Here is a 23,157-nt window from a genome sequence, read left to right as displayed (position 1 = left end):
CTTTTAGCTTAAATATTTTAGAATTAGTGTCATCTTGAATTTATAATATATTTTGAGCAAAGTATGTTCTCTGTACACAAAATCTTATTTTTTTTACGTATTCTCCTTCTTACACTATAAACAACTTGAGAGAAGATTTCATAGGTTATTTATTATTGTATTCCTTATAATATTCAGCACAAGCAAATTCAGCACACTTAGGAGAAAAAGCCTTATTTTTCTTTATTTATATCCAACTCATAAATACATTTAAATAATCATCTTACACAGATTTTTTTTAACTCACATAGTAATAGGAAATGAGCATTTTATACCCTAGTCATATGTAAACAAATTCAAGGACTCAATTATTTAGCTTTATTTAACTCCATCACATTTTTTGTGTATTTTATATGTTGGCATTTTAAGAGCAATTATGCACAAAACAAAACACATTCAATAGCTCAAAACATCCACAGAGTAAGTAGACAGTTCTAGAAAATATAGGAGATAACAAAGGAAAATCATTTTTAAAATGAGACATTTTTGAAAGCACAAAATAAGGGCATAGCTTGAAATCCTATATCCTCCTCTTACCCTTTATTATTCTCACTTACACTTCTTTATGTATCTCTGCACAATTTTAAATCAAATATCACTTAATTTATATTTCCATAATTTAAACTCATAAAAGCAAGGAATAGATATTAAGAAATATTTTTAAAGGGAAAAAAAGACTGATATAATTAAGTTTTTGTTTATTTACTCCTCAGTTAACCTAAAAACACTCCAATTAAATTAAAAATGCCACATTCCAATTGGAATTTAATTGAGTACTTGTAGAGAGAATCTTTGTATAAATGTATATATATAAAGAGGTAATATGCTAATTGGTCCTAACAGTATCCCTGTCACAACTGACCAACAGGCTGCACGTGCACAAGAGCTGGTGAGCTGGGACAGGGGAAGGCTCACACAGGCCTGCCCAGCGCTAATGTCAGGCTGTCTTGGAGGCAGTGGCCTTTCCCAATGGAGGTACTCGCAGGCAGGACACAGATAGGGGGTATACCTAAGCCTCTGTGGCACAGCTTGAGCAGGCCCAGAGCAGAAAAAGATGGAGATCATGCCTGAGCCACGGTGATGCAGCTTGAGCAAGCCAGGAGCAGATACAGACTTTTTTTTCATGGTGAAGGGACTGGAGTCTGTGTTGATGCAAACCTTGGTAGCTGCAGTGGCCAGCAGTAGCAGCAGCACTGGGGTGATGCAGGTGGCACCTTCACCTAATCATTCCTGTCACCTTCCACAGAGGGAGGCCAGACTGCGGCTTAGGGGAGCGGGCCTAAATTGTCAGTAGGACATCCCCTGAGGGCTCCCAGACTGAGAGAGGGCAGGGTGAACTAAGGGACCCCCCTGCCACCCAGTGCACAAATTTTGTGCACCAGGCCCCTTGTAAGGAATAACAGAAAAACAAAAACTTACTGCAGTACTTCTTGCTTCATTGTAATTCTTAGACTTTAAAGAGTGTTGCTTACTAGAACTACTTGAAAGGACTCTATTATATGTTTTTATGTTTAGAATTCTAAAATATTGCACAGCTTTTTACTGAAATTCTAGTAAGAACTAAAATACAAAAGAAAGGAAGAGTTTTGATACAGGCTGTTACAAAGTTTCATTTGTAAACATGATTTTAACAAATCCTAATTCTAGAAAAAAAAAGTTGAACACTAAATTATACTTAGAGTGTCCTGGAAAGTTTTTGTATGGATTATGGGGTTGGGTATTATTTTTTGGTCGGAAAAGATAGCTTGAGGAGAAGAGATGCATCAGAGCTTCTCTGAGGAAGAAAAGAACCTAAAAATAACATGTCTGAAAAATTGCTAAGGCTGTAGAAAGTTTGACCTCTGAAACTGATAAGAAAAAACTGCATGATTGGAAACTCTATGCCAAAGATTAAACCCTGAACTTTTTAGAACTCCCTAAGACTACAATTTAGAGCCTGGAGCATGCATTTTGCTTGCATGTAGAAGTAGTTAGCCTTATAGCAAGTGACACACAGAAGGACGTCATCTTTAAGAGACTTAATAGAACTCATTCCAGCAAAATTGACAGTGTGAAGATTACTCTGACATTGCCAGAGGGAAAGTAGCAGCACTCAATATGAAGGTAAATAACAAAGACATTGGTGTGGGTGGGATGCTGAGATAGACAGTAGAAGCAAATAAAACTGAGGGATGAAAGCATTAAGACAATTATACAATAGTTATTAATAGATCCCCTTATAACTAACTGTCTCACAAGAAATTACCCTCAGAACAAATTATTAACGTCAGAATTTCATGGAACCTAACTGAAAATGTAATTCATAAATCTATTTGACTTAAGGAGAATCTTATACTGAATGCTTTATGATTAGATGCATCAAAATGAGTATGCATTTCCCAAATGGTATTAAAATTTAGTACATTTAAGGCAAAGAAAATATTCTTTACTCACTGAGTGTTTGGGATATGCAAGTGTCAGATAATGTCTTTAATAGTCTCGATGTCTTTTGTATATTTTCAAAATCAATTAACAGCAATAAAATATATCAGAAACCTTGAAAAATAATTTAAATAATCAAATAAAAATAAGTTTTAGAGGATCTTGTATCCAAATAATAAAATGTTTATGGGCCCTGGCCAGTTTTCTCAGTGGTTAGAGCATTGACCCACAAACTGAAGGGTCATTTCAATTCCCAGTTAAGGGCACAAACTTTGGTTACATATTCAATCTTTGGGTGCAAGTGGGAGGCAACCAATTGATGTCTCTCTCTCACATCAGTTTCTCTCTCTCTCTCTCTCTCTCTCTCTCTCTCTCTCTCTCCCACCCCCTTCATTTCCCTTCCACTCTCTCTAAAAAGGCCAATGGAAAAAAATATCCTCTCTCCTGGGGTGAGGATCAAAAATAAATAAATAAATAGATAGATAAATAAATATTAACATAATATAATCATGGAATATATCCAGTAAGATACTTAAAATATATGTAATAAAGTTTCTATATATTTTATGAAAAAGGATACATATATAAGTGTGTATATGAGTGTGTACATGTATATAAAATTTCTGCTTCCTGTGAAAAATAAGGAAAATTGAAGCAAATGATACTCTACCATGCTCTTTGCAAATTATGTGTTATCCCGTTTCTTCACATGTGAAAAGAAACACAAAGTACATTTTGCTATTATTTGTTTTTTATGCTTATATACATACATATACCTGCTATTATCACACATATTTTCTTTTATTTTTTCAAATTCATGTAGATTTGACAAGTTTCAAAGCAAAACATGCTATTATTTTTATCAAAATACATAGATATAAATTAGATTTGCACATTCATCTGTAGTCGTCTTAATTATCTTCAAAATCAATACAAAGAGCCACTAGCAATTCCACAAACATGTATGCAATGTAGAGTATGTGGTGAATCCCAGGTATAAAGTCACATGTAAGACACAGTCTTTAATAGATTCTTGATGAATTCAGACACTTGAAAGGAATCTTTAAGTAAAATATGGTAATGGGAATAATGGAGATCAGCAGAGTTTGCTATGGAGCCTAGACTGGAAATTTCTGTAAAACTTCCTAGAAACGAAATAAATCCTGATATGTAAGTAGAGGCTATCTAAATATAAAAGGGAAAACAAATAGTGTTGGCAAAGTTATGGAAGTACTCAGAACTATAAGCATCCTGGTGATATTTATATGATTAGAATGGTGAATGAATCAATTGGAAAGATTGGAGAGGTTAGGTTATGAAAACCCCACTAGAGGAGGCATTCTGTGTTAGGCATTGTGAAACAAGTGCAGAATTTTATGATGGGCATAGTATGATTAAATATTTTTAATAGGGCAAAGATGAATTGGAGAATTTTAGAGGCATGAGACACAAGAAGTCATGCCATAATTCGGGGGGCAGATAAAAAGGTCAGATCTAGAAATATGGTAGCAGGCTAAGAAAGAAGAAATGGGTTGAAAAGTATCCAGGAGGATCGGTGAGGTGGAGTCCTGGCAGTGTGCCCTGATGCACAGGACACAAGTATGCAGTGAAGAGAAGGGAAGAATTTCACATCTCTAGTTAGGGGAGATGATCGTGCTAATCAAACAACAACTTAGGGATGCATCAGAAGAAACAAATTTGAGTTGAGGTTTGGATATATTGGATATATTGGATATATTGTGTTTGAGGTACCTATAGGCTATCAGGTAGAGATAACCAGTAAGCATTTGGGCATATGATACCACAAAAATACACAGGTGGTAACTAAAAATATTTATTCTCCATTGAGTAAGAGCTGAGGTCTCCTACAGTGACTGAACCACTAAGGTATCTGAGGACATGGAGAAAGGAAATGATGGACATCCATAATTTAGATGACAATTTTATTGATAAATTTTCATGTCTAGACTCAGGCAAAATAATTGAGATTTGAAATGTTACCAAAGAGAACCAGAAATTTCCTCCTTCTCAAAACAGTTATATGCTGTCAGAGAACTAAGCATGCCTTATAACTGAATGGTAAAGTGTACCCGAGAAAAACTATAATTTTAAAAGAAGAATGCTGATGTCCTGATCATGTGTAGGAGATATCATGAGAATCTCCCTCCCACCTGTGTGTGTGTGTGTGTGTGTGTGTATGTTTATTAATAATTCCACTCCACCACCAGTGACCTCCATATTTTTTTTGCTCTATTTTTCTGAAGCTTCTAATTCTGTATATCTACATACAGATACATAATTCTGATCATAAGCTGTGTTTAATAGACCTCAACAGTAATCTTCTAAAGAATCTGTTCTCTGAATTTCACTAAGAACTTTTTGAGCCTGTCCACTGAAGTGTTAAGGAAACCTTTGTTTGGGGCTGCAATAATAATTGTAGCAGCTTGTCCATTTCATTAGCAAATTAGGCAACTGGACTTTAGGAATATCCTAACACTCCATATAAGAGTCTTTTATTACAAAGTGCTGTATAGATTATCAGATAATTATCCATTCTCACTCTTTAACTATATCAAAGGCTCTTCCTTCATAAATATATAGAAAGGTAATGGGAGGATGTAAAAATGGCCAAATATCATATATCCTAGTGTTCCACTTATTTATTAGAGGTTTGATTTGCTTTGTTTTGTTTCTCATGTTCATAAAAACCTTCAGATTATTTTTTTAGTAGCAATGGGGAAACCATTTTTATCCCTTTTCTCAATGCTTTTTTTGTACATAAAAAAAAAAGTAGAATGGAGCCGAAGCCAGTTTGGCTCAGTGGTAGAGCGTCAGTCTGCGGACTGAAAGGTCCCAGGTTCGATTCCGGCCAAGGGCATGTACATTGGTTGTGGGCACATCCCTGATAGGGGTTGTGCAAGAGGCAGCTGTTCAATGTTTCTCTCTCACCGACATTTCTAGCTCTCTATCTCTCTCCCTTCCTCTCTGTAAAAAAATCAATAAAAATATTTTTTTTAAAATAGAAGGGAACATAAGTCCATATGTAATTTTTCTTATCCTTTGAAGCCAGTAAAAGGAGCTAAATCCGATATATCCATGTATGTGTATATTTACTATTTAAGTGGTTTTTCTTAAAGTACAATGCAATATTCAACTATTTAGCCCTATCAAAAAGTCAGGTCTGTACAAAACCTCCTAAACCTTTTTAAAAAACCGTTTTTGCATATATTGATAGCTAATAAATTTTACTAATCACTTAAGGAATTTTCTTTGTTCATTTAAAGCACCCTGTGGAGGCAATTTAACAGGATCTTCAGGCTTCATTCTCTCGCCAAACTTCCCTCACCCATATCCCCACAGCAGGGACTGCGACTGGACCGTCACTGTCAACACAGACTATGTCATCTCCTTGGCCTTTATCAGGTGAGTGCCTATTCATTGCCACACGTGTCACCCTGACTGGTTTGGCTCAGTGTATAGAACATTGGCCTGTGGACTGAAGGGTCCAGATTCAGTTCTGGTCAAGGACATGTACCTTGGTTGTGGGCTTGTTCCCCAGTAGGGGGTGTGCAGGAAGCAGCTGATTGATGTTTATTTCCCACCCCTGTTTCTAACACTCTATCCCTCTCCTTTCCTGTCTGTAAAAGAAAAAGAAAAAAAAGCAACAATCATATATATATATATATATATATATATATATATATATATATATATGGTGGTTTTTTTAAATCTTCCTGTCATTTTCTTTATCATCTGCTTAGGCGGGTTTTTATTTCTATGCATGATATTTTTATTGTTGCTAATTGCAACACTACTACTTTACAATCAACATTTTACAGCGCCCTGTATCATGGCAGAGATGGCAATTCAGTTCAGTAGGCTAGAGGGTGAGCATCCTCTCAGATTCCAGCCTAGAGGAAAGGTGTTCAAGGTCGAGCAGTTTATTGGCTCTCATTAAATGTGATCTCTTTATAACCTCTTCTGCCTCCCTGTACTTGCCATCACTGCTTCAGAACTTCAATTTTTCCTAAACTTCATGATGAAAAGGTCAGGACTTCAAGAATTTTTTTTCCCTCCCTTCTGCAGCATCTAAATATCCATGTGTGCAGCCGGGACCGGTTTGGCTCAATGGATAGAGCGTCGGCTTGGGGACTGAAGGGTCCCGGGTTCGATTCCGGTCAAGGGCATGTACCTTGGTTGCGGGCATATCCCCAGTAGGGGGTGTGCAAGAGGCAGCTGATCGATGACTCTCTCTCATCGATGTTTCTAACTCTCTATCTCTCTCCCTTCCTCTCTGTACAAAATCAATAAAATATATTAAAAAAAAATAAAAAATAAAATAAAATAAAATAAATATCCATGTGTGCAGAGTCACCACTGGACTTGGGAAGAAAGATAGTCCACTTACCACCCTTTCTGGTGGTCTCATTAAATCAAGCTAACAAAGAATTTTACCAGTATCCGTATGGGAGAGAGAGAGATAGAAACATCAATGATGAAAGATAATCATTGATTGGCTGCTGGGATCAAGCCTGCAACCTGGGTATGTGCTCAGACCAGTTATGGAACCATAACCTCCTGGTTCATAGTTAGACATTTAACTACTAAGCCACGCTGTCTGGGCAGAATTGTCTTATGACAGAATTTTACAAGCGAGTGTTTTAAAATTCACAATAAGTATTTATCCCTGTAATGAGTCTCAGGGTTAGCTTAGTACTGAAGCAGTGGAGAAGGGAGCTTCTTGTATGAAGAAGGAGGCAGCTGAGTTTGAACCCGGGCTCTGCCACTGTCGTCTGTGTTACCTGGATAAGTTACTTGAATGAGCCTTTGTTTTCTCACATGGAGTCAATACCTGTGATCACCAAACCTGGCCTAACCCTCCCCCATAACATTTCAATGGGAATATTAGGTATTGGCAAGTCAAAATCTTCCTAAGCAGAAACGTTACTAATCTTCAGTGTCCAAGACCGATGTACATGGGCTCTATTAACACAATTCCTCCTCCTGCTATTGTGTTAAACCTGCTTGGTAGTTCACAAGCTTAAATATGCATTTTCTAACATATTGGAGCTAGGTTTTTTAAATATTAAGGATAGCTTAAATTCATGAATATTTGAAAACATTGTAAACGTGTAGAATATTTAGTTCTATAATTTTCAGTGATACATTGATCATTGGTAATAACAAAGAAACAGTGATGATGATGTTAGTGTTATGTCAGCATCAAGCTAGAGGACAACTCCCTTAGGTAGGTATTGTTATTATTCCCGTTTTTACAGTAGAAGAAATAGCAGTACAGAAAGTCAGAATGAAAACGTATAATACAAGTGTTAGTTTACTTATACAAATTATTCTAATTAAAATGAGTGGTAGAAGGCTGTTTTACAGGAAGTGCTTGACCTAAATTTGATTTCCAGCTGTTATATATTATGTGACCTTAAAGAAACTACAGATGTTCTTAGTATAGGCTTGGGAAAAAGAAAATGATAATACATTCCCTATACCACAGTATTATTGATAAAACCATGTTAATATTTATGAAAGCACCTTGTAAAATCAATGTACTACTAGAATGTACTCTCCAGTGTTCTAGGAAAAAATAATTATTATAGTTAAGATTTGGAGATTTCCATGAAAAAAAACACACACCTATTTTTGTTTTATTTTCATTTCAAAGAAGTTACAAAATCATTATTTTGAAGTTTTTATTTAACCCCAAAGTAGAAATTAAAAAGAAGAGTACTACAATCCATTCTTAAATGGGCTTTTGGCCTTCAAGAATAATACATGCCACTATAATATATCATTTACAAAGCAATTCTTTCTAGTGATTCTCCTAATGGTGAGATAGATAAGGAAGTTGTAATTCTTATGAAATTTTATATCATATATTTCATATATATATATATATATATATATACACACACACACACACATACACTCCTCTCTCTCTCTCTCTCTCTCTCTCTCTCTCTCTCTCTCTCTCTCTCTCTCACTCTCACTCTCAAAGCCCAGCGCATGAAATTAGTGCATGGGGGGCGGACCCTCAGCCCAGCCTGCATCCTCTTAAATACAGGACTCCTCAGGTGATGTCCAACTGCCAGTTTAGGCCTAATCCCTCTCACAATCCAGGACCACTGGCTCCTAACTGTTCACCTGCTTGCTTGCCTGATTGCCCTAATCACCCTGTCTCCCTGCCTGATTGCCCCTAACCACTCTGCCTGCCTGCCTGATGGTCCCAAATCATTCTGCCTGCCAGCCTGATCACCCTTAACCACCTCTGCTTTGGCCCCCACCACCATGGCTTTGTCTGGAAAGACTTCTGGAAGATGTCTGGTCTAATTAGTATATTACCCTTTTATCAGTATAGATATATTAATGATTTCAGAGAGGAATAGAGAGGGAAAGAGAGATAGAAACATCAATGGTGAGAGAGTATCATTGGATTGGCTGCTTCCTGCACACCCCTTACTGGGGATCAAGCCCACAACCCTGGGCATGTGTCCTTGACTAGAATTGAACCAAGGACCCTTTAGTCTGTAGGCTGATGCTCTATCCACTGAGCCAAACCAGCTAGGGCCTCATGAAATCTTGATGTTGAAAGAGATGAAGTTCAGAAAGGTTGTGTTTTACCCTAGAACCAAGGTAGTAAGCAATAAAATAAGTCCTTGTTCTCCATTTTCCGCTATATTATACAAAACTCACCAAAATTTAGACCTCATATCTACTTCAAGGTTTTGAGCAATTACTTGAATTAGGCTTGTGAAGCTAATGAATAAATAAGAACAAATATAGCAATGTAGTGGTACCCCAATTTTCTTATGTTACAGTTTCCCTCATATGTGGAAAGGTTGGGAACCTCTAGCTATCCCAGTTTTTCTTCACCACTATTTATGCATAAGTAAGCTAGCTGGATTCCTCTCTCTTATACATGCAGACAGAAAGGATTATAAATGATTTGTAAACTTCTATAAATCCAGTATATTTTGGAAGTATTATATCTAACACCTAAGTTTCTCATTTAGATTTAAGGATGATAAAACTTGTAAAAATAGTTTCTCCACTAATGAATGTTCAACATTGGCAAGCTTTCCTGGTTTTGTCATAAACTTGTTGGCTTTTCTTAATGACCCAATTAAGTCCACTTTTTCTCTGCCACAATAGGAGCTAAGAGAGAGATAAATTATTTCAAAATGTCCTCTCCAGTGTTCCAGGAGAGTACATATCTTCTGTCTTCTAAACATGTGGGTTCTATAATCATTGTAGGACAATGTTCAGACTTATGAAGACTTCTTGAGCAAATTTAATATGCAAATCTGCAATATTTAAATATTATTTGGAATAATTTACATGTTAAAATGTCTTTACTAGCATGTTATTTAGTTTTGACAAGTAGTTTATTGGTTTGATTTCTCCTACATGAAGTTATAAAACAATACAATATATTTATTTTTAAGAAAAGGTAAACCTAATACAATGTACAGTGCTTCATTTGCATAATTTAAATGCAAAATTGTATCTCAAACTTTTGTTTAAATATGACATATGGAGTTGTCTTTTAAAACAGCAAAGCTCCTTATAAACTTTGAAATTCACGGCATAGTAGTACCACTGATAAAGAAAAAGAGATGTTTTATTTTCTGAAGCAAAATATCTGAATAAAAAGAAGCAGATTCTTTGTTCTCCACATTTTACTAATATAAAGTAGCTATATAGGTGAACAAGGACAGAAGCAAGGCTTACACCTGCATCTCTGGCTGCAAATCCTATACCCTTTCATCAGCTAAACTATTTGCCTTACAATCATTGGCATTTCCTGTAGACACAATGCTAACTTAGAAATATTTGAAAATATTAAGATGTCTTTTCTGTTTTTCACTGCTAATTTGATATTCATATGTAGTGTGTTTTTGCCAGGCAAATTTTCCAATTAAGTTATTTTGACAGAGTCTATTGTTATTTTAAAAGATATTGACTGAATTAATATCTGATTATATACATATGACTTAAGCTTACTATCTTTTTTTTTTTAGTTTCAGCATAGAGCCAAACTATGACTTCCTCTATATATACGACGGGCCAGACAGTAATAGCCCACTAATTGGAAGTTTTCAAGACAGCAAGTTACCAGAGCGGATAGAAAGCAGCTCCAATGCCATGCATTTGGCTTTTCGGAGTGATGGATCTGTGAGTTACACTGGATTTCATTTAGAATATAAAGGTAATTGTGACCATTTGATTTTAGCATCATGGTTTCACTTGTGTGTATTTTCTACAGGAGGATAACTCTGCAGTGGTTATCTGTGCATTTCTCAGTGCAGGCTACCTACAGTTCAGCTCATAAAAGAACTCTGACTTTTCCTATCGGTAGGGAGGAAATTAGTATTTCCCTAATTACTACCAAAGGGAATGTATCGGCAAACAAATTAACAATTAGTATACTCTGAGAGTTGGCTGAAACCACAAAATAATAAAATAAAATAAAAAACTAGTTTTTTTTGGAAGCTGAATATTCTCTTAAATATATTTTATTTAGAGGCTATGATCAGTGATAAAGAGAACAAATTATGGTGATAATTATGTTACACAAAACATCTACAGATATTTAAATATGCCAGTATTCAGAATAGGGGTATTAAATTAGTGATAATTATATTTTAGAATATTTATGTAAGTATTTAAATGAATTAGTATTACAGTGTATATATATATATATATATATATATATATATATATATATAAGTTTTATACTCTGTGGTTAAAAGAACAAATTAGATCTTAGTTGTTTAAAAGTAAAACTTATTTTTCAATAATTGAATCCTTAAAGGACATACTGATAATTCATCTCAAGTTTTGAGTTCTGAAAATACATATTTTGGGCTTGTAACTTACCACTCAGCTTTTTCACTATGAAATATTTTCAATAACTGAAAATTATACAGAATAATAAAATCAACTTCAAAATATATATCATCCAACTTGACAAACCTTAACATAGTTTCATATCTGCTTCAGCTCTATTAATTCTTGTTTTAAGAAACATAATATTGCATTTACAGTTAAACACCTTTTGCAGTTGCTATGGAAATAGGTTTGTCTCTTGATGCCTAACAAATAAAGTCAGGATAAATGTTACAGCTTCACATAGCCTGAGATAAGGAAGACTTTTTTAGGGAAAGGAAAAACTCACAACTCAGCGAGATGCAGATGCTTGAAGTCCTCTGGAATGTCATCATTCCTTGGAAATGAATGCCAAGGCCAAGGCATCTGCTCAATATGAAACACGCATTTCTGATGCAAAATATCTGAATGGTTTTATTCCAGTAGGAACATTGAGCCCCCTGTGAGTCCCTCATTTGACAGAGCAAAGAAAGAATATGGTCACATCACAGGGAGAATATACAAGACAGTGGGCACCAGACAGTGAGGATTTGGTGTGCCAGCTATTCATTGGGGCTATCTGCAGATGCTAACTCCTCCGAACCAGAGGGCCCCGGGGAAGTTTAGACCTTGTGATTGTGGGCTAAGGAAGCATTGGCCTTATGGAGGGTTGGTCTTGAACATTCTATCAGTCTCATCAATTGGAAGAGGCTCCCCACATCCCATATTCCAGGACCCAGCTGCTGACAATTCAGGCAAACCATGATGAGAGCCCAAGGCCATTTTCACATAACCATATTTTTTTTTCATGACAGTATCTTCCTAATTCTGTATTTGATGCTTATCTTTCCATGTATGAAAGCTTATACATATTTTTATATTTTCTACCATGTGCACATCCTTCATCCTATATCATATTTTTTTCATTTCCATCATGTGCACATCGTTGTGAAAAAGTTCCCCTTTACATTGTATTTAAGGTTTTTTAATGACAGAGATATGTAGATTTAGTTCATTCATTTCTTAATGCTATTCCATCATATGACTGTATTACAGTTAATTTATGAGTCATTCTGCTAGACACTTAGGTTGTTTCAGTTTTTCACCATCAGAATTGAATCGTGATGAAATTAAAATTGTTTTATATGCTTTTTTCAATATATGTGTGAGTGTCTTTCTAAAATAAATATATACTAAGAGCGGAATTACTAAGTCAAAGGCTAATCTAATTCCATAATCAGTCTAAGTCCATATTGCCAAATTACTCTCAGAAGAGGTTAACCAGTTTATCTTGTTAATAGCAGAGAAAGTGTTTCAGAAACTCTGCATATATTTTAAGATATAATTGACCCATGATATCTTATTAATTTTATATGTGCAACATAATGATTTGATATATGTATATCTCATGAAATGATTACCACAATAAGGTTAGGTAGTGTCCATCACTACACAGTTAACAATTTTTTTCTTGAATGAGAACTTTTAAGATCTATTGTCTTAGCAACTTTCAAATATACATAATGTAGTATTGCTAACTATAGTCACCATGCTGTACGTTACATCTCCAGGACTACCTTGTCTTACAACTGGAAGTTTATATCTTTTGATCACCTTTATTTATTTGACCCACCCCGAACCCTAAACTTTAGCAACCACCAATTAGTTCTCTGTATCTGTTCTCTGTACATGCACCAGCACTTATTTCACTAACTCTCAAACATACTAAAATGCAAGCCTATTAAGAGCAAGAACTCTATTTGCTATTATACAATGAGCACCTTAGAATGTTGCCTATGCATAGTAATTGTTTGATAATTATTTAATTGCTAACTTTTCAGTTTTAAATCAAGTCATACTTAGAATCCTAAAATAATAATATTATTGAAATATTAGAAGCCTTGAAGATACTATTCTGCCCTGCATGTTATAAATGAAAACTTGCCTCTTTAAGAATAGCTAGTTATATCTGCATATTGACGGGCTTCTAAATAAGACCAGTTGTAAAGAAGAGGACAGGAGAGGGGGAGGGAGAGAAGAGGAAAAGAGATCAGGGGGGAAAAGGCAGCAAACAAGGTGGGCAGGGGGGAGGAATAATGGGAGGGAGGGAGGGAGGGGAGAGAGAGGAAAGACAGAAAAGAAGGAAGGAAGAAAGGAAGGAAGGAAGGAAGGAAGGAAGGAAGGAAGGAAGGAAGGAAGGAAGGAAGGAAGGAAGGAAGAAGGGAGGGAGGGAGGGAGGGAGGGAGGGAGGGAGGGAGGAAGGGAGGGAGGGAGAAAGAGGGAGAGGGGAAACTGTAAGCAAGTCAGTAGAGCTAATACTTTTGTGAAATAATACTTGGTAAATCATTTCTAGAGATCACTATGATAAAATATATAGAAAGAACATTATAAGCACTACCATGCTCAGGGAAGATGGTGCTAATGGAATACAATATTATTCTCATGGAAACTGGACTTGACCTTACAATTCTTTCTCCATCTTACATTCCAGATAGCTATCACTAAATCCATACAATGAAGTACTTGAGATAGAATCTATTTGGCATATCTCTGCTAAATGTATGTCTCTTTCTATTGCCCAGCTTGTTTCTGTGTCCATTATTTCAAAAACTAAGATTTATGCTGTCATAGGACAATGGCCATAGATGCAAAATTTTAAAAAGAAATATTATTTATTATGTACTTACTCTATTCTATGTAGTGATTAATTCTTTTAATGCATAATCTCTGTCCTTCCAGGAACAGACATAAATGCAACAAAAATATTAAACTAGCAACATTATGAGATACATACTGCTATCTCTCCTATACAAATGATAAAATTGAGGGTCAAATTGTTAAAATGAGTTACACAAGATGACAACTTATCATTACCATTTTGAGTAAACACAAATACAAATGAGAGTATAGGCAGATAAAAATACATAATCATGTCTTGAACTATAATTCTTTTCAGACCCTACAATTACTTCCCACTATCCTTAGCTACTATACAAACAGCCACTTACACACAATTCTACCATGAGGTCCTTATTTTATTCTTTAGAATCCAGATGTTATTTTTTTACACTGTTAGGACTGAGTTTATTTTCCCCAAGTCTAATTTTTTTTTTTTGCCTTTACCAATATATCGATATTAACAAGTGTTATTATACAGTATATCAAGAACATATAATGTCTAGAAGTAATGTGCAATGATCAGACATCTACCAAAGAATACATATTTTTAGTTTAATAGGGATTTGAATAAATGAACTGTGTTTTAAAGAGATCACAATATTTCTTTTGAGATAACTCCATACGTTTACATCCTCTACCAGAGCATGCATTTACAATAAAAATAAGAATTTAAGACTTATACCTAAAAGGCAGTGCCTACTTTTTAGAGTTAATGTGATCTTTGATAACAAGTAAAGCTTAAAAATAAGAAATTAATATTAAATTTAAACTATAGGGTATCCCAAACAATGTATATGCACACTATGAATAATTATAAAGTCAGTGTTTATTAAAATACATTTCATTTTCAAAATTGGTCTATCAGTTGTTAAAAGTATATACACATTTTTGGGAGACCCTGTAAATGAATTGCAGATATAAATATATCTTTTTTCCTTTAGTGCATCAAGACTATTTTTGTTTTTTAAATAAATCTTTATTGCTGAAAGTATTACATATGCCCCCCCCCCCCATTTCCCTCTCCCACCACCTTACCCCCCACAAGCTTTCACCACCCACTGTCTGTGTCCTTGGAAATAAACAAAGGCAGTATTATTCACAGAAAGCTATTCACCAGGATTTAAAATAGTATATAAACATAACAATGAGATAAATGAATCCTCTCAAAATGAGGCTATCCAATGTAAAACTGTTGCACAGGCAATGTTTTAAATTTATTTACCATATTTTCCTCTCCTCAAAAGGTAGGGTGTTTGGATTATAGATTCATTGATATTTCACTGAAACTTTTGGGAAAACTTTAATGAAAAAGCAACTTTTCCAAAGATGAGTATTAGACTGTTAGGCCTGTCAAGGAGATGAATCCTTTTAAACAGTAATTCCAATCCTTCCCTTTTCCTCAGAGGATTTAACTCAATTTCATGAGGGTCGACTATAAATGCTAGGCTGCTATTCTGTCTAAAAATTATGTTGTGTTTTTCTGCTTGTTTAAAGAAAGACTCTATGGGAGGTTTTATTCTTTAAAATAAGCCAACCAGCCCTCCAAGAATAAAGACCCATTCTTAAGTGTCCAAATTTACTATTCATCCTGGGGCTTATCTGAAAACAGTACAGTGTGGATATTTATCTGGCAAGAAACATAGTTTATTGGATTGGGAAATAATTTTTATAGTGGAGTCTGAATATAATAGATGGGGTGCAAATGGTGTGTGTGTGTGTGTGTGTGTGTGTGTGTGTGTGTGTGTGTGAACATGCACATGCATGCACCTGCATGGGAGATCAAGATTTTTAGCTTCATATTGAAACTCAGGAATTAGGTTTATTCGACTTGCACATTCCAATACACTTCATCCCCTTCATACTCCTCATCTCTCTCAGACCTAGTCAACTCAGTTTTCTTAATTTTCAGTTTGCATGTCAGTTCTTTAGGTGAGTTTTTGAATGCCTCCCCTTTTGCATACTCAGCACAATTACAAGTATTTAATATAATTCTCGATAGACTGTAAGTGACATAAGGGCTAGAATATATATATATATATATATATATATATATATATATATATATATATATATAATATAAAAATCAATATATATATATTTTTTTCTTTTTTCTTTTTTTTTACAGAGAGGAAGGGAGAGGAATGGAGAGGTAGGAACATCTATCAGAGAGAAACATCGAACAGCTGCCTCCTGCACATCCCCCACTGGGGATGTGCCTGCAATCAAGGTACATGCCCTTGATTGAACCGGAATTGAACCTGGAACCTTTCAATCTACAGGCTGACACTCTATCCACTGAGCCAAACTGGTTTCAGCTAGAATATTTTCTGATTGCCTACTGCTATGTTTTCTGAGTTGGCTGGGTAGTGGGCTTTCAACTATTTGTTGCAAAGAAAGAAGGAAGAAAGTGGCCTTCTTCATTCCTTTGATTATCTTTTGAAATCATTGAAGTGTTTGGTTCCAACATTTCTTCTTTTGTTGATTTGGTAGAAATCTTACCTAGTGCTCTTCCTAAAACACCAATTTCTCATCATTTTTTTATAAATGTCAAAGTATTGATAATTTAAACTCTACAAACTTTTATGAATAGAAAAAAATATACTTTTCTGTTGCAATTCATTAGAATTGGACATCTATACATATAAAGAACCAGGGTCCATAACGCCCAAAATGACTGAAGGCTTGAGCAAACACCAGAAGTCAGTCCTGCAGTCAGTGCCAAGAGGGCTGCCATCAGGCAGGGACAGAGGCCAGGAGAGAAAAGCAGGGCCTGATGGCAGCCCTCATGGCATTCAGTGCTGGGTCGGTGTGGCAGAAGTCAGTCTTGCAGTTAGTGAACATAGGGTCAATTAATACCTTTTCAAGAGGAGTTGAGAATATAAAGTACAGTGCAGAGCAATTACTTATATTACTTCCACATAAAACTCTTTTCAACTAAGATAGTTTCCTTTAAGATATTTTATTTGTAAAGATACAAATAAAAACGTATCTTTATTGTTGCAAGTATTACAGACGTCCCTTTGTTTTATAAGTTTGTTTTTTGTTGTTTGTTTGTTTTCCCATTGATCTCCTCCACTCTGCATCCAGCCCTTCCCAGGACTTCATCAGACTATCCTCTGTGCCCATGGGCTATTCCTATCTAATACATAAAAATCTAGAAAGATTTTGAGAAAATAAAATAAAATATATGCTTGGTAAATGTTGAACAGAAGATCTGAAGTTGCTGCATGAATACTGGATACAGGCTTGAAACCAAAGCACAACTCATGAAATAATAAGTTAGTCATTGTAACATAGCAAAAGGTTCCTTTCACTAAAGAGATAAGATGGTTCCCAATACGTATACACATAATAGAACAGTGTGGCGGTTCAGAATGAGCCTCACTAGGATGTATCTCAGTGGTATGCAGATTTTTGTGCTAAGGGCAAGTTTAGCTTCATGCACAAAAGAAAATTCTGCCCCTTCCTTCAACTATCTAAAAAAATTGAATTAGAGGCCTTGCCCAAATAAGACATTATCCTGTATAATTAAAGGCTAATGTGCAAATTGACCAAACAGCAGAACTGGTCACTATGACACGCATTGACCATCAGGGGGGCAGATGCTCAATGCAGGAGCCATCCCCTGGTGGCCAGTGTGCTCTCTCAGGGTTCATGGCTGGCTAGCACAGCAGGGTGGTGGGAGCCTCTCTTGCATCCACTGCTCCCGGACTGTGAGAGGGTGAAGTCTAGGCTGAGGGACCCCCCCTACTCCAAGTGCATGGATTTCGTGCACCAGGCCTCTAGTATTAATATAATTTTTGCAATAGTCAAACACCAGGACATTGTTGAATTAGATTCCAATGATGTCATGGTTTATATCCAGAGTTGTGCCTACCTTCTGACTTCCCATTAACTAAGATAAACTCTAATATAAAAAAAAAATCATACTTGTTATGCTCAATTTGTGATGGTCCTTATATTGCACATTTCTCTTTATTTCTTAAGTAAATTGTTATAATAATAAAATGGAAAGATTAAGGCGTTACCAGAAATTTTAACAACCAAGTGTTGTAGCGCCTATTCTCAAACTGTACAAACCAGCATATTTTTTTCTACACATTTTCCTCTTCAGTTCACTATCTGGGTGCACAGAAAACAGTTCCTTTGTTGTGACTGAACTGAAGTTTTACAATTGCCCAGTACTGTTAGCTTTGAAAGTGCTTGGCTTTGATATAGTTTCTCTGTCTAAAAAGACATTGGCTTGGGTATATAAAGATTTTGTTGCTATTTATAATGGGCAGAACTCCGAAGGGAATGTGGGAATAATAAAGCAGGTAGGTTAAGAAATATTTTCAAGACAGAAAAATAGCGTCTTTTACTTTCCACTTGGTGGTGAAATGAACTGAGCTCGGCACAGACATGGAATAAGTGCACATTAATAAAGGAATATTAAATAAGGAAATAAGCCCTACCTCTTTCTATAAAGAAATCTAAAAACCCCTATGTTTGACTGTATGTATTAGACAATAATTTTAGTGCAAAAAACAGTGAAGAATTTTATTCTCTTATCAATTGATATGACTTCACAAAATGTGAAATATGGTTAAGGGCTACTTTATACTTTGAGCACTCAGAGGCTGAAAGGGTGCTAGTGTCTTCCTTTCTATTTAGCGCTGGTAATGAAGAAATCCTAAAGGTTGCATAGGAAACAGTATTGTAAAGCAGCTCATTTTACATCCACGTTGTTTTACAGCAAAACTCCGAGAGTCCTGCTTTGATCCAGGCAATATAATGAATGGCACCAGACTTGGGATGGATTATAAATTAGGGTCAACAGTCACCTATTACTGCGATGCTGGTTATGTCCTTCAAGGTTATTCAACACTCACCTGTATCATGGGAGATGATGGAAGACCTGGCTGGAATAGAGCCTTACCAAGCTGTCATGGTAAGAAATATCTCTATTTCTCATAATTATTATTAGAAAGAATCAATAAATGTTTAAAGTCAGTTCTGTACTTTAAAAAAAAAATCAACCACTTAACATACAACCTACAAGTGTGGAATAGGAATGCAGAGATTTTCATCAAAGATTTTTAAATTGGATTCAATAAAGACATGGTTTTGGAAAGGGTTTATATTCCCAGGTGTGTCTAAAGCAATGTGTATGTTGTGGTAAGCAAGCTAACTGAGTGCAGCAATAGGACCTATTCTGTTCATTTGTATTCGGGATTTAGAGGATTGCCTGAAATCATTAGGTACCTCGGAAATACTGACCGAGTAAATAAGGAACACACACACAATGAAACTGATACTTCAACAGAAGTAGATAAATGCAATAACTTAAATAGTGTCATTTTTGTGGTAAGTCTTTATAGAAATAGAAACATATAAAATATATATTTCTAAGAATTAGGTTGTCTAAAAACAAAAAACAAATCAGAGCTGCATAGGCAGCTTCAGTAGCACAAGGAAAACTCAAAGACATGGAAGGATGGAGAAGGACCTAAAACTGGTTTCAGTGACATAATATCAGGTATGAGATTGCCAGATGTGCTCCCACAGAGTTTGGGTAAGACCAGGGTACAGAATCGTGTTGACAAAGTATAATATCAGACAATGATCATAGCCAAGAGAAGACTTCTGATACTAGAAAATCTTAGGAAAATATAGTTAAGGGGCAAAGACATAATATTTTTTGAGATTAAGGCAATTGCTGATCAGAGAGGCACCTGAAACAGATACTACCTTCATTTGGGGAGTGCAATTTGCTAAGCAGTTAGCTGCAATAAATAAACAGCTCTTTGGGAATGGTTTTGAAGAGATCATTCAGTGAGCACAAGAGGGGAAACTGTGAAAGTCTCCAGGTAACAAAGAAGCAGATTTTGATGATGGTGATTCGGAATTTTATAAATATATTTCTGGATAAATTCCTAAAGTATTTTCCAAAACAAAGATCAGTTCAACACTTTATGGACTGGTGACTTGTGGCCTTTCCAAAAATCCAGATCTTAGTGTTAAGCAGAAAGTCAAACACAGAGTGGTTTAGAAATTATTTTAATGAAAACCAGACATTCGCCGACACCGGTTTGGCTCAGTGGTAGAGCATCGGTCTGCAGACTGAAAGGTCCTAGGTTCAATTCTGGTCAGGGGCATGAACGTTGGTTGCGGGCACATCCCTGGTGGGGGGTGTGCAAGAGGCAGCTGGTCGATGTTTCTCTCTCATTGACATTTCTAGCTCTCTATCTCTCTCCCTTCCTCTCTGTAAAAAATCAATTAAAAATATATATATTAAAAAAAAAGAAAGAAAACCAGACATTCTATATAATAAAAGGCTAATATGCAAATCAACCAGACAGCAGAATGACCCATTGCTGTGACATGCACTGACCACCAGGGGTAAGACCCTCATTGCAGGAGCTGCCCCCTTGTGGTCAGTGCACTCCCACAAGGGGATCTCCACCAGAAGTCAGTCTCAGGGCTGGCTAGTTCAGTGGTGGTGGAAGAAGTCTCTCCTGCCTCCATGGAAGCACTAAGGATATCTGACTGCCAGCTTAGGCCTGCTCCTATAAGGGCCTCAGACTGTGAGAGAGCACAGGTTGGCTGAGGAGCCCCCCCACCACGCAAGTACACGATTTTTCATGCACTGGACCTCAAGTCTAAAAATGACAGAGAGTTCTATTGCAGACCATGGGGATTTTTAGTTCAAGCTGTTGGAGGTATTATAGCTAAATAAAATAATATTAGAAAAAATAATATTGCACATTCAAAAATCGTGTTTGTATTTAACTATATTTATGAGGATAGAGACAGGGGAGAGAAAAGTCAGGAAGGAGAGAGAAAAACAATGAAATCACTGTGGAAAGTTATCACAGACTCTTCAGTCAGATGAGTGATTCTGATTTGTTGTACAAAATTGACCATGGAGATGACCTCATCTAGGGCCGACTTTCCAAACTATGGGTCACCACCATGAGTCATAAAATCAATCCACTGGGTCATGGCTAGCATTTTTACAAATGACATAAAGTTTTAGTATAATAAAACAAAGAAAATTAAAAGAAAAGAAAAACACTATAATCGAAAGAACGCAGTAAGAATAAATAATAATATTTGTGGAGCTGTTTTTGGTTATACACAGAGATAAATAAAATGCAATAAATATACATATGTGTGTGTCTTTATGTAAGTGTTCATGTGTTCATTGGTATAAAGTATATTTCTTACTGTGAACAACACGAATCTGATGGTTAAAACTATGATTTTTTTGTGTGTCTAATACACGTGGTAATTTTTCCTATTTGTGTAATATTCATATATTAGAATTATATGTGTGTGATTCTAACTTATACACAAGTTATTTAACTACTCTATGCTTATTGTCTCTAAATAAACAATAGGGAAAACTTAAAAATTTTTACTTCAAAATGCTCTTATAAGAAATAAAGAAAAGGTAGATATCTACTAAATGGTCATTCAGTTATTGACTTGAATTGATGATTTCATCTATCAGAAAATGAAGAGAATAAAAAGTAAATTACTTTGGATTTAATTCTCACAAAGCAAAAAAAAAAAAAAATCACTATATGACATGGAAGTTAATAGGAAATTTAAGAAAAAGAGTGAGTATATTGTGGTATAATTTAGAGTTATTCAGAAGGGAAATCTGTTTAAGCCAGAAAAATATACTAAAGCACTTTTCAAAATATATTATCAGTGGTCATTAAGAAACTTTGGGAGCCAGCCAAAAAATAACTAAAAATTCTGATGGAGAAAACTCAAAGGATACAGAAAATAATAGATAAAAAAGATAGGTGTTAAGAAAAGGCATACATTATTAAAGAGATGGCTTTCATTGATTTAGGTAAGAAGAAAAGAGTACTAGAGTTTAGCATGCATTCACTAGTATATATATGCCTAATATAATCCTATTCTTTTTGAATAGTGTTTTTTATTTTTATTGATAGGTCATACCAATGCCAATTTCAGCATGGAATATGCCATAGCATACACCATATACAAATAAATTCCTCTGAACAAAAAATATTTTATGGGCTCAATTATAGCCCAAATTATATTAATAAAAGGGTAATATGCTAATTAGTGCAGACATCTTCCAAATGTCCATTCGGATGTCCATCTGGACAAAGCCACAGCAGCTGTGAGGCCCAGGGCTCAGCCTAGTCACCTCCCACAGAGGGAGGCCAGACTTCAGCCTAGGCCCACTCCCTGTCAGTAGGACATGCCCTGAGGGCTTCCAGATTGTGAGAGGGAGAAGGCTGGATTGAGCCTCCCCCCCCCCCTCACCCTCCCAGGGCACAAAATTTGTGCACCAGGCCTCTAGTTAAGTGTATTATGCAATGTTGGTTGAGTAATAATATCTATAGACATTGTAGAAGGAAGAATAGATGTTCATTCAAATTCTCTCACTGTACTTATGGCCTGAGGCAGGCTGAGTCTTGATTTTTAAATCTCTAAAACTTGATAGTAGTTTTACTTTAGTAAGTTATTGTAAAGACTCAATTAACACAACACATACTGAAGGCCTAGTAAAATTTCAACAAGAAGCATATCACTAGAAAACATGCATTGCATGTTATATTTTAGTTGAACTAGTATATTTTTGTCATTTTAATATTAACAAAATGTAAGTCATTAATGTCATTGTTTGGCTACATATTCACCTCTTCCTGAAGGTAGTGTAGGAGTTTAGTATTTTTAAATTTCATAAAGGAAAACATTTTAACAATTAAGAGGATATCACTTGACTTTTAACCACAATGAATGCCAAGGTATTATAGAAAACAAAGTTATTCAATGTGTGTTTTAAGCCATTAAAGAAAAAAAATATAACCACAACTGTTCACTTCTAGTATATTTGAAGAAGAAAAATCCATGTTTTAAAATTAGATATGGTAAACTCTAAAAAATGACTTTAAAATAAGCAAAAAGCCTGGGTCAACTCTGTAATTTTGTTCAGTTTATTTATTTTGCATATCTAAGTGAAATAATATTGTGTAAATTGAAGGTTGTTAGGAAATTATATAAAATAATTTATTTAAACCATTTGGTCCTGTCATTGTTAATGTTACGCAGTAAGGGGAGATTAATACATTTTAGAGTGTTGTTTTTATTTTTCTGTTTAATTAGTATAAG

General features: G+C 35.4%; 1 protein-coding gene across 1 annotated transcript in view; it reads left to right on the top strand.

The window, feature by feature from the left end:
* The window catches only part of CSMD3 (CUB and Sushi multiple domains 3), a 779,390-nt gene that overhangs the window by 550,257 nt on the left and 205,976 nt on the right, over nt 1–23,157 (top strand). Inside the window, exons 29-31 of the mRNA XM_036436812.2 lie at nt 5,745–5,883; nt 10,494–10,681; nt 18,755–18,949. Of these exons, the coding sequence (XP_036292705.1) occupies nt 5,745–5,883; nt 10,494–10,681; nt 18,755–18,949 (522 nt within the window). The remainder of the gene's footprint in view (nt 1–5,744; nt 5,884–10,493; nt 10,682–18,754; nt 18,950–23,157) is intronic.

This window comes from Pipistrellus kuhlii, unplaced genomic scaffold (genome assembly GCF_014108245.1).
Source record: "Pipistrellus kuhlii isolate mPipKuh1 unplaced genomic scaffold, mPipKuh1.p scaffold_m20_p_14, whole genome shotgun sequence".
Lineage (NCBI taxonomy): Eukaryota > Metazoa > Chordata > Mammalia > Chiroptera > Vespertilionidae > Pipistrellus > Pipistrellus kuhlii.
The sequence above is the reverse complement of the archived record's forward strand: the minus strand, read 5'-3'. Positions and strand labels throughout refer to the sequence as shown.